The sequence below is a fragment of the Choloepus didactylus genome, chromosome 20 (assembly GCF_015220235.1).
Source record: "Choloepus didactylus isolate mChoDid1 chromosome 20, mChoDid1.pri, whole genome shotgun sequence".
Taxonomy (NCBI): domain Eukaryota; kingdom Metazoa; phylum Chordata; class Mammalia; order Pilosa; family Megalonychidae; genus Choloepus; species Choloepus didactylus.
The window spans coordinates 12332988-12346189 of record NC_051326.1 but is presented as its reverse complement, the minus strand read 5'-3'; the positions used below and the strand labels follow the sequence as shown (position 1 = coordinate 12346189).

Genomic DNA, 13202 nt, shown 5'->3' with positions numbered 1-13202 from the left:
TAAAATTTATAAAAGTGACTCTCGCAACTGTGGGTATGCATGAGTCCAAATTCTGTAGGGCAGTCAGCAAACTGTCAACTCCAAGGAAGATGTCCGATGAACTCCTCAGGAAATGAACCAGCAACTTCGACGAACTCCTCAGGAAATGCTTCACCGGGCAGCCGAAGAAGAAGTGAAGGTCCTGTATCTGTCTTGCTTATAAGTCTTCAACTGATTAATTGGATTAAATCCAGCCAGTTGCATTCTCTCATTGTGGAAGGCATGCCCTTTGATGAGTCATCAATCACAGCTGCAGTCAGTTGACTGATGATTTAATAAACCAGCCTGTTGGTTTATTAACCAGCCACAAACGTCCTCACAGCAATTGTTAGGCCACTGTTTGTTTGACCAGACAGCTGGATACTATCACCTGGCCAAGTTGACACATGAACTTAACCATCATAAATATATCGAGATTATAGATGCTTAGGACATTCCATTGTTTAAAAAATTACGTTTTAATTATAGTGTGCCATAAGATCCTTAAGTAGGGTTTGAAATCAAGGTACATTTGGTCATGAAGATTACAAATAAGTTTTTTCTGTAGTCCTTTAGGGTTGTTTGATTAATAAAATTATTTTGATTTTGTTAATGTCCTGAAAATGAAAGTCTCTTGTCATTTAAGGCAGTATTTTTATTTAATAATTACATAGGTTTATAAATAAAATTTATGTTTGTTTAAAAATTACAGTTGAATAGTACATTTTATGTTTTCCTCAAAAAATCAGTTTAATGGTAAATTTAATGATTTATTCAGTATCTACTGTGTTGAAGATTCTTTGCTAGAGACTGAGTGATACAAAGATGAATAAAACAGTCTCCAAGTGCTCACAGTAGAATGGGGAGGGCAGGCATTCAATTGTGATAAATTCTATAATGAGTGAACAAAAACAGCTTAAGGTTTTGAGTAGTGCCTATGAATCCACAGAGGTGGCAACATTGAATCATCTTAAACAGTGACTAGGATTTTGCATAGTGACCAAAAAAGGGAAGGCTCTTCTGGACAGAAGGAATACGATGAGCTTGGCAATGGCTGTGAAAGTAACTGGTAAGACTGGGACATTGGTTTACTGTGGAGTGAGTGGTAGGAAATAGCCTAGGAAAGTATGAGGAGCTTTTGGGAAAGGACCATGCTTATTCCGGTGTACCTAAACTTTGCAGTCACTTTTAGATTTGTTAATTCATCTAAATTGAAAAACACTTGGAATGTGAATAGTAAATAAGTTGTAGATGGTGTTTCTGATCATTGCTAGTTTATAGAATACAGATCAAATTCCGTGTTGACAAACATAAGTAAAACTAGAAAGAAAGGAAAAGACTTCAGAAATGCAATCATTGACTGTTACTGCTAAGCGGTAATAATCACAGGAACAAAAAATCAAAATCAGTATAAAAACTTGGACAGTGCCTTTGAGGTCATTCATTAGCGAATAATTATTGAGCATCTAAGGGCCAAACACTATGCCAAGAATTGGGCCACGGAGGTGGAACTTGGCCTTTAGTACTAATGTTTGCTGGATAGTGGACATTTCTGTGACTGTGTCTATAAAGAATTAAAAAGAAGTGAATTTAGCAGATTAAAATATATTTTGTATAAGAAGGCTAAAAACATCTTTTCGTATCTTGGCCTCGTTACGTACTAACTGAGAGATTTAAACTCACTCAGCCTTAGTTTCATTATCTATAAAGTAGAGATAATATCTATAATTGTAGTTTTATTAATTTATGATAGTTTCTGATAATCATGGCAGTAACAACTGAAAGGGAAAAAAAAAAAGAAACTCCCTGGTAAGTTTTTTTTTGTTAAATCAAATAAGCATTTCCAAAGAATTGATAAATAATTGCTTCATTTTTCTGCCTTCACATCTTTTTATATTAGGTTTCCTTGAAGCTGAAGGTCTTTTATAGTAAATTTATAAAAAATCTTGAACATTGACATAATTCTTTTCTATTTCTGTAAAATTTGCTTTCTTTTTGCTTTATTCCTTACAGAGTATATTGCACTTTATCCATATTCAAGTGTAGAACCTGGAGATTTGACTTTCACTGAAGGTGAAGAAATATTGGTGACCCAAAAAGAGGGAGAATGGTGGACAGGAAGTATTGGAGAAAGAACTGGAATTTTTCCATCAAATTATGTCAAACCAAAAGATCAAGAGGTAGTGTTATGTTGGTGTAGAAAAAGTATCATTTCATTCTTGTTGATCAAGATTCATACTTAAAAGAGACTGACTCCTGTGTATAGTTTTTATCAGGCTACTTTGGTTATTAAAGTAGTTCCAGTAAATTAGGGCTTTTTTTTTTTTAAACATTTTTTAATTGTGAAATATAACATATACAGAAAAATGATAACTTTAAAAGTATGATTTAGCAAGTAGTTATAGAGCAAATTTCAAAGATTGTAATGGGTTACAGTTCCGCAATTACAGTTATTTCCTTATTGTGAAATATAACATATATACAGAAATGTGATAACTTCCAAAGTATGCTGTAATAGGTGGATACAGAGCAAATTTCAATGCGTGATATATGTTCCAGTTCCACCATGTCAGTTATTTCCTTCTAGCTATTCTAATACCCTAGTAACTAAAAATATATATATATATATATATAAAGATTTATAAGAAATTTTATTTTGAGATAAATTCAAACTTACAGGGACAGTTGCAAAAACAATACAAACCCCATACATAGAACTCCAGCATACCCCGACCCCCCTCCCCCGATACCCCGATCTACCACCTTTAACATCCTGCCACACCACCATTTCTTTGTTTCCCTCCCTCCCTCCCTCCCTCTTTCCCTCCCTCCACCCCTCTCTCCCTCCTTTCTCCCTCCCTATCATGTCATCTATTGCTCTGTCTTCTGAACATATGAGAGCAAGCTGCACACATTCTTGAAAAAACAATATAATTCACATATACATTTCCCGTGAACAAGAACACTCTTTTATGCAATCCCATTAAGCACAGCTAAGAAGTTCAAGAAATTCAACTATGATACAAAGCTTACATTCTATATTTCCTTTTTTTTTTTTTCTTATGTCCCATCTGTGTCCCTTTGAGCCTCCTCTCCTCCATCCTCAGATCCCATCCAGAATCATCCTTGGCATTTAATTGTCATCTATTTAGATTGTCTTTTTTTTTTTTTTTCAATTGTGGAAACATATATACAGCCTGAATCTTCCCATTCCCACCCTCTCTCTAGCATTCCATTAGTGAGATTAATCACATTTAGAATGTTGCAATGCTATCACCTTCCCACCATCCATTTCTAGAAGTTTCCCTTCACCCCAAACAGAAATCCTACACTCATTTCTTAACTCTCATTGGCCCTTCCCCCACTTCTCGGAACCCCTACTCTACTTTTCATGTCTGTGGTCATATTCTCTGATACTTTCTTTGTGTTTACCTTGGGGCTTAAATTTAACATCTAAAATCTATAACAATCTTGTTTTTCTTTGATACCAACTTAACTTCAATATGACACATAAACTATGTTCCTATACTTCCTCATTCCCCCACTTTTATGTAGTTCTTGTCAAAAATTACATATTTTACATCGAGTCCAAAACCACTGATTTATCATTACAGTTTATGTCTTTTAGATCCTGTAGGAAGTAAATAGTGGACTTACGAATCAAAAATACAGTAGTATTGGTATTTATATTTACCGTGTGATCTTTAGTGGTACCCTTTGTTTCTTCATGTAGTTTCAGTCAATTGTTTAGTGTCCCTTCCTTACAGCCTGCTCAACTCCCTTTAGCATTTCTTATAGGACTGATCTACTGGTGGTGAAGTCCCTCAGCTTTTTTCTCTGTCAGTAGGGCTCCCTTTAGTATCTGAAGTAGGGCAGGTCTTTTATTAGCAAAATCTCTCAGCATTTGTCTGTGAAAAATTTAAGCTCTTCCTCAAATTTGAAGGAGAGTTTTGCTGGATAAAGTATTCTTGGTTGGAAATTTTTCTCTCTCAGAGTTTTATTTTTTTTTTTTTTTAATCATCATTTTATTGAGATATATTCACATAGCACGCAGTCATACAAAACAAATTGTACTTTCGATTGTTTACAGTACCATTACATAGTTGTACATTCATCACCTAAATCAATCCCTGACACCTTCATTAGCACACACACAAAAATAACAAGAATAATAATTAGAGTGAAAAAGAGCAATTGAAGTAAAAAAGAACACTAGGTACCTTTGTCTGTTTGTTTGCTTCCCCTACTTTTCTACACATCCATCCATAAACTAGACAAAGTGGAGTTTGGTCCTTATGGCATTCCCAATCCCACTGTCACCCCTCATAAGCTACATTTTTATACAACTGTCTTCGAGATTCATGGGTTCTGGGTTGTAGTTTAATAGTTTCAGGTATCCACCACCAGCTACCCCAATTCTTTAGAACCTAAAAAAGGTTGTCTAAAGTGTGCGTAAGAGTGCCCACCAGAGTGATCTCTCGGCTCGTTTTGGAATCTCTCTGCCACTGAAGCTTATTTCATTTCCTTTCACATCCCCCTTTTGGTCAAGAAGATGTTCTCCATCCCACGATGCCGGGTCTACATTCCTCCCCGGGAGTCATATTCCACGTTGCCAGGGAGATTCACTTCCCTGGGTGTCTGATCCCACGTAGTGGGGAGGGCAGTGATTTCACCTTTCAAGTTGGCTTAGCCAGAGAGAGAGGGCCACATCAGAGTTTTAAATATGTCATGCTGCTGCCTTCTCGCCTCCATGGTGGCCGCTTGTAGTCACTACTTAGTCTTATGTTGTTTCCTTTGTATGTGGTGAATTGCTGTTCTCTTGCTGCTTTCAGAACTTGCTCCTTCTCTTCAGTATTTGACAGTGTGATCAGAATATGTCTTGGAGTGGGTTTCTTTGGATTTATTCTATTTGGAGTTCGCTGGGTGTTTATGCTTTGTGTATTTATATTGTGTAGGAGGTTTGGGAAGTTTTCCCCAACAATTTCTTTGAATACTCTTTCTAGATCTTTACCGTTCTCTTCCCCTTCTGGGACACCAATGAGTCTTAAATTTGGATGTTTTATTTTATCTATCATATCCCTGAGATCCATTTCGATTTTTTCAATTTTTTCCCCCATTCTTTCTTTTGTTCTTTCATTTTCTGTTCTGTGGTCCTTGAGGAGGCTGAGTTGTTGTCCACCTTCCTCTAATCTTGTATTGTGAATATCCAGAGTCTTTTAAATTTGGCCAGCAGTTTCTTTTATTTCCATAAGATCTTCTATTTTTTTATTTACTCTCGCATTTTCTTCTTTATGCTGTTCTAGGGTCTTCTTTATGTCCTTTATATCCTGTGCCATGCTCTTCTTCATGTCCTTTATATCCTGAGCCATGCTCTTGTTGCCTGTCTGTAATTCTTTGATTAATTGTGCCAAGAACTGTGTGTATTCTGATCTTTTGATTTGGGTGTTTTGGTTTGGGTTCTCCATATCGTCTGGTTTTATCATATGCTTTGGTTGGAAATTTTCTCTCTCAGAGTTTTAAATATGTCATGCTGCTGTTGTTTTAAGCCTCTTGGCATTTGCTTTACTTGATCCCTAATTTGACAGAACTGCAGCTTGGTGGTGTACACTTTCTCTAACTAACCAGCAGATGGCGTCCGTGAGTCACCTGTTCCCCTCAAGTCAGTTCTCCCCCACTTTGTCTTTGTGGTGTGTGGGGGTCTGATTCTTGTGGGGTCCAATTGGTGCACCAAGTTTGGGTGTGTTGTTGGTGCTGTCCGCCCTGAATGTGGGGCGTATGTCTGGGTGGTTAGGCAGGCAGAGCAGCTTTAATAATCAAACCTCCCAGGTGTTCCCAGAGATTTAAAGCTGTTGCAGGAGCCTAAGCCTTCATTTCACCCTTTCCACCGATTGTCTCTGCCGCTGACCCACAAGTCCTTGGTATTTGCGTAGGGTCCCTGGGATTTCCGAGCAGTTCCTCCTTCCCAGCTGTGCTCTTCCAGGACCTCTGCTGAGGGATGGCCGTGCCACATCACTAGTGCGCACTGGCCCGCCAGGGAAGCCCTGGGTTGCTGGACCATGCAGGGGTGCTCCCAGCCTGCTTCAAAGAAGGTTGAATGGGATGCGTTAACTTCCCCCTTTTCGCACAGCTCCACCCTCCTAGCTCCAGGACAATCAGCCGTGGATGTATTAAAGTCCACGGTCCACGGCCGATATTGTGGCTTGTGTGTAGTGCTGTGGGAAAGATTCCCCATCACACTGGGTTTCTTGGCGTGGCTCTGGGCTGTGGGTCTGGCCCTGGGCAGGAGCGTCCCCCGCCCACTGGGGAGATGGCTGCAAGGACTGAGGTTTTTTTTCTCCTTTTGGCTCCTCTCTGCTCCCCTGATCTCGAGATAATCAGCAGCGGGTGTGGGAAGGGGTATCCTCCACACCAGACACTGAGGCGTTAGCCCAGCCCGCTCCCGCTGTGCTTCACTGCGCAGCTCTCCCCATCCTATCTGCAGCCACTCCCGGCTTTTTTTTTAAAGAACTAGTCTGTCTCCAAACGCCAGCCCACCGTTTCCCCACACTGCAGCGTGGCTGCGGGTCTTTCAGCTGGCTCACTCACTCATTTCAGAATGCAGGCTCCTGGTTTTACCAAATGCACTTTCCCTGTGGATTTAGCAGACCTTGTCCAGCTGGTGCATCACTGGAAGTGGTGTTCTGGGTCACTTTCTGGTTTTTATCTAGTATTTTTCACGGAGCTGTTATTTTTGCCCTGTCTCACCTAGCCGCCATCTTAGGTTCTCCACCATAAAGATTTAATCCTTTGTTAAATTCTATCTTGTCTGTTGCTACCCCTCTCTCGTTTGATCACTTTCTCAGTATTTAGTGATATCTGGGCAATGGCCACTCTAACGTGTTCATATTGAAAAAGAGTGTCGACATTATGGGAAAGAGAGATGCATCTGGTTGATGTTCTTGGAGAGGCTGTTGCCTCTGGATTTTGGGACTTACCTGGCATAGGAACACTTTGGGGGATTTAAGTTTCTGAAAGTAAACTTAGTGAGTGAAACTTTATATTATAGAGTCTCATATAGGGACCTAAGTATTCTTTAGTATTTTCAGGACTACTGTTGATCAAGGCTTAGCATACTGTGGGCATTTGAAATATCTAGCTGGAGCTTGCATAAGAGTAACCTCCAGGATGGAATGTATAAAACAGTGAATCTTGTGGTGGACAATGTCTGTGATTAACTGTACAAATATTACTCTTTCATGGACTAGAACAAATGTATGACACTATAACTAGAAGCTAATAATAGAGGAGTGTATAGGGGAAAAATATACCTATTGCAAACTATGTACTATTGTTAATAGTATTTTAACATTTTTTCGTCAACAGTAACAAATGTACTATGTCAATACCATGAGTCAGTAATGGAGAGGGGGTGGATAGGGGTAGGGGAGGAACTGAGTTTCTTTTTTGTCTTTATTTCTTTTCTGGAGTAATGAAAATGTTCTAAAAATTGGAAAAAAAATTAATTGTGGTGATAGATGCACAGCTGTATGATGGTACCATGGGCAATTGATTGTGCACTTTGGATCTTTGGATGATTGTATGGTATGTGAACAATCTCAATAAAATTTCAAAAATAATAATAAAAAGAAGAGTAACCTCCAGGATAGCTTCTCAACTCTATTTGAAATCTCTTAGCCACTGAAACTTTGTTGTTACCTTTCTTTTCCCCCTTTTGGTCAAGAAGGCATTTTTAGTCCCTCGGTGCCAGGGCCAGGCTCGTTTCTGGGAGTCATGTCTCATGTTGCCAGGGAGATTCACTTCCCTTGGGAGTCATGTCCCATAAAGGAGGAAGGGTAATGAATTTATTTGCAGAGTTGGGCTTAGAGAAAAGCCACATCTGAGTAACAAAAGAGGTTCTCTGGAGGTGATTCTTAAGTGTAATTATAGGTAGGTTTAGCCTATGCTTTACAGCCATAGATTCACTAGAGCAAGCCTCAAGATAGAGGGCTTGACTTATTAAGTAGGGGGACCTAATTCCACATAATATATATTCTGTCCAAGATAAACAATGAGTGTCTCATGTTATTTTCACTTAGTTGTACAGTCATTGTTATTCTAAGTTTTAATCAATTACCATAACCGAAAACACCCCGAAGCTCTTATCAGTCCCTAATTATTTATTTTAGGAATAAATCTGTTAGATAAGGGGGGCGGGATTTTATGAAATTCTACCAGAAAAAAATTATTTTTAACCCTCTTTCCCTTTTCTTGTTCAAATTCCTATAAAGAGGAAATGTGTTGGCCCAACTTGTCCTTGCTACCCAGGGTATGGATTTTGTATTCTTAGGTTCAGTCTGTTTTTCTGGGGGGCAGAGGACAACCTGTTGGGAAAAAAATATATATGCCTTCTGGGAAGGAGGAGCTGCAGATGAGTCAGACTTCCTTAGAGAAAGCAGGGAAGCAGGGCAGGGCAGAACTCACATCACGCTTCACATGTCCAGGATAGAGGTTCTGTGTATGGAAAGATTCAGAAAATGAGCAGTTCTATGGAGCCAGTGATTGCCAATATCAGCCACTTGTATATGATGTGTTTTGTTAGTAGATCAGATCTCCTCATAAGTGTTAGATTCTTAACTTATTTGGTTAATGTAAGGTTAATTGTCATTTGACCTTCATTTAAAGAAACATTCTGGGAATTGGAAATCTCTTAATTCCTAATAGCCTTTATACTCTTACATCTTGATTGTTGGAAAAATAATAGTATAATATGATATTTTTTTCCTTGTAGAGTTTTGGGAATGCTAACAAATCTGGAACATCAGGCAAAAAACCTGGTATGTATAGTAATGAATTTGAAAAATTATTAAAATGTTTGCTTTATTGTAGTATTGAATTCATAGTTCCTTGCTTTTCTTGTTTTCAGAGATTGCTCAAGTAACTTCAGCGTATGTGGCTTCCGGTTCTGAACAACTTAGCCTTGCACCAGGGCAGTTAATATTAATTCTAAAGAAAAATGCAAGTGGGTGGTGGCAAGGGGAGTTACAGGTAACAATCTTTAAATAACATTTACCAACTTTATGATAAATAATTTTAGATCATCCACAATCTTACCACCTAAAGGTAACCAGTATTAACATTTTAGTGTATTGTATTTTTGTCTCGTCTTTTCCTGTTCATTTTTAGAACAGATGAGTTGATGTTATCAGTAACAATTTAAAGAATAATTTTCTCTGAAGATATAATTGTTTTCCGGTAATGCATGCTCTAATAAACTGCAAGATCACCTTCTTAAAGGAAAGCATCATCTTTGCCTAGGATAGCCCCAGGCTTGCAGCATAGCCTCTAGGAAAAAACCATGATCTAGTGATCTCAGCCATGTGCTGAGAAAATACTACCCATCAGACTATTCCCCTGTGGTCTTATGTTTTTAAAACAGCAGTGAAAGGAAAAGGGTGCAGGTACAGATGAGCCCAGTTCATTTTCCCTAAAATGCTGACAAAGAAGGTTATTGCATATGTTTTAACGCAGAAAACTGTCACTCTTAAAATTCCGTTATGATTTAAAACTAAAAAGCATTTGAGGGTTAAAAGAGGATGAAAGGTATAATAGCTACATTTGATATAAGATTGTTAGGTGATTGTAATACAGAGAATAAAAATAGCTTCATTCTTGCAAATCAGAGTCTTAGGATTTCTAAAGAACAGTGAGGAATCAGAATTCAATATCTTCTTTTCTAACCCCTGAAATTGTGATTTGCTTTGACGAATGACCCAATTAAGGTCATACATGGCTCTCCAGAAACTTTATTTATGACCTCCTGATTATTAACAAAGCCCCAAAAGGTACTGACAGTGGACTCTCATGCGTTGGACCACATCATTTTAAGTGTCAACTTAAGCTTATTGGGTGGACTCTAGAAAAGCTCTTTGAGATTATAAGTGTTATTTGTGTAAACTAGTCTGAGAAGCTTGAGCCTGAAAGCCCTCCAAATGGACTCCAAATAAGTAGCATTTTTAGCAGCACTTTGAAATGTATGTTGTAGTGCATCTTCTAGTTGTTTAATGTTGAACTGGAAGGCTAGGGCTTTTCTGATTTTTAAGTTATGTCTCAATAATTCTTTTTAACTTCATCTTTCAATTATATATTCCTCTGACTGCTTTTACAGGCCAGAGGAAAAAAGAGACAGAAGGGATGGTTTCCTGCCAGCCATGTTAAACTTCTGGGTCCAAGTAGTGAAAGAACTATACCTGCCTTTCATTCTGGTATGAAATGGGTTAATTTTTATTTCAGCTTTGAGCAATTTTGTTAAAAACTCAACTTCTTGAAGTAACTAAACTTTTTTAAAAATATTAAAAATGTGTTCTTTCCTTTCCTCTGCCTAACAGTACTTTGCCACTGAAAACTTCCTTTGTTCTGTGTAGAAACAGCCAACTATTTCAAAGTAGAAACAGCCAACTATTGCAAAGTAGAATTGCTGTATACCATCATACTTATGTTAAGTGAAGCAGTTCCCTTAGATTTTTAACTAAAGTTGGGAAATTCTTGTTTTTGTGAAACAGGGAATAGGTGAAGGAAGGAAGGAAAAAGAGCAGCTCAAGGAAAATATTAGCCTAATTTTATTACTTATTATTAGAGTAATTTAAATTTTAAGGAGAGGGTTAATGTTTGATCCTTGTAGGAATAGTTAATTTAATTTGTTGTCTTGGTCTTTTTCTGATAGTGTGTCAGGTGATCGCTATGTATGATTATGTGGCGAATAATGAAGATGAGCTTAATTTCTCCAAGGGACAACTTATTAATGTTTTGAACAAAGATGATCCTGACTGGTGGCAAGGAGAAATCAATGGTGTGACTGGTCTTTTTCCTTCAAACTATGTTAAGATGACGACAGACTCAGATCCAAGTCAACAGTGTGAGTAAAATCAAATTATTTATCTCTCAACTAGTGTGAAAAGCTTAAGAACTCAGGATTGCATTTATTACTGTTCTGGGTCAGATCTTAAAGTGGGCACTCGTAGCAGTTGCATGTGATGTGTAAAATAAGAAAACACAGAGGGAAACTTTTTACAAGACCCCAAATTTTGCTGCTTTATTGTAAATACTTTTTTCCTAGCTTCAGACCTTACTACTGTTAGACATTTTCTGAAAAAATGGGTACTTTCTGTTAAGGGTTATTTCTTTTTTATGACAGCAGTCTATACTGCAAATTCCCTTTGCCACCACCCTGTTTTTCTTCATTCAGTGCTCTTTTTCAGCTTAATTAAAAGTGGCTAGTAGTTACCCTATTCACCCCACCCCCACCCCCAAAATTTTCTCTTTTGATATTCAGATGCCATTAATTTTGTAACCTTCTCATTCATCTCCTTTGTGTTTACGTATCTTCCAGGGTAGAAGAAAATGAAATAACCTCATTAATACTTTTATTTGCAAAACTCTCACTAGGTGATTTTTTAGATAGCCACTTCATGCAACAAAAGATATGAGTCAAGATCTGTTTCATAGTTTTTAGAACAAACATCCAGATCTTACAGTGGGAAATTTGGTACTATATAAAATTATCTCTTGGTTGTTAACCCAGCCCTTCTTGTATTTGACAGAAAATGCAGCATTAATAAATTAGGAATAAACAGTACTTGAAATTGCTTTTTACCTTTATAAAATGGATATCACTTTCCCCCATGCTTTAGATTTTTTGTTTTGTTTATAAATTGTGTCATGATTTGTATTTTTATCATTCTTGTGAAATTAAAAGATTTAGTCTTTAGTTTTAATTTAGTTGCTGGAGAACATACAAATAGTAACCCAGTCAAAGCTGTGAGATAAGTTTATGATTTATTGCAAATGTTATGCATTGATTTTGTGCTATAATTTTGAAATATAGAGCATTATTTTTCCTTTAGGGTATGTAAAGATAGTTTTGATTATGGGGAAAATATTTTCCTTCAGATAAACCAGTGTTCCAATGTTGAGGGAGGAGGAATCCAGTTTTTCATGATTTGAACATTCCCATAAAGGTCTCAGGGTTTTAGGAGAAGTGGTAAGAAAAATTATAACAACTTGGGTTGCCCAGTGAATGACCATTTTTAAGCTCTGCTGATGGTCTGGCAGTTTACTATTCTTAACCAATTTATCTGATTGCTTATAAACACCTGAGACACCTTTTCTAGAATGGAGAGGGGAAGGGTTCCTTTCAGACCTCTTGGGTCTTGATGCTTGGCTGGTGATCCCTAGCCATTCCACTGTGTTGATACATTTGGTTTTTGTAGCTCCTGTGATCTAAAGTGATAGTTTTAAAATATTTTGTTGATGCTTTTATCTTATTTTCTGGTGGCAGACCATTTTTTCCAATTAAATCTTAGTAATCAGGGATATAAAGAACAACAAAAGCTGTTCTAAAGGAAAGGGCAGCCTGGACCATGCCCCCTGGCCTTCCTTTCCTTTCCCCTGACCTGCGCTAAACAGTCCTTTCAGGTACCCCTCTGGGGATTATTTAAAAATTACTGTTCTAGAGAAATCTTCTTCAGACAGCAACAACGTCCTAGCGAAGTAGACTATGCAGAAAGTTAATTGTGGGACATCTTTTTATTCTTAAAAGAAGCAACATAGTAAGTTGCTAATAAGTGTTTGAAACACAAATGATGCAGAAAATAGATTAACATGAAAGTTATCTTGGGATATATTTGCTATGGAAATTACTTTTGGCCAGAGAATGCATTATCTGCCATTTAAGTGTGTAGATCCCTCAGTCTGCCTCATAGATGAGGTATATACCAAGCTCACTAAACAAGGTTATCTAGTAGAACCTTCAGCAATGAGGGAAATAGTCTCTGCCTACACTATCCAGTACAGTGACCACTAGCCACATGTGGCTTTTGAACACTTGAAGTTTGGTTAATGTGACTGAGAAACTGAATTTTAAATTGTATTTAATTTTAATTAAATTTCAGTAGCCACTTGGGGCTGGTGACCATTGTATTGGACAGCATAGCTCTAGAAGGACAGCCAGTTTTAAGCCCTCCCTGAAATAGAACTGAAGAAATAGCAATTTTGAAACATAGAAAGAAGTAGAACCGAGAGAATTGTCTTGCGGTCATTACTGACTAACACAGTGATTTTAAAGGAATAGAGTTCCCCATGTGCTTCAGATTTTACCTCTCATGGTTTTTGGGACTTTAAGTTCACATTCTTCCCACTATTCAGTTCAT

General features: G+C 37.6%; 1 protein-coding gene across 3 annotated transcripts in view; it reads left to right on the top strand.

Annotated features, from left to right (window-relative positions):
* Positions 1-13202, top strand: part of ITSN2 (intersectin 2) — a 202150-nt gene that overhangs the window by 143724 nt on the left and 45224 nt on the right. For all 3 annotated transcript variants that reach the window (XM_037813289.1, XM_037813290.1, XM_037813291.1), the window contains 5 exons: positions 2032-2198; positions 8786-8831; positions 8921-9042; positions 10163-10259; positions 10718-10909. In XM_037813289.1, the coding sequence (XP_037669217.1) occupies positions 2032-2198; positions 8786-8831; positions 8921-9042; positions 10163-10259; positions 10718-10909 (624 nt within the window). The remainder of the gene's footprint in view (positions 1-2031; positions 2199-8785; positions 8832-8920; positions 9043-10162; positions 10260-10717; positions 10910-13202) is intronic.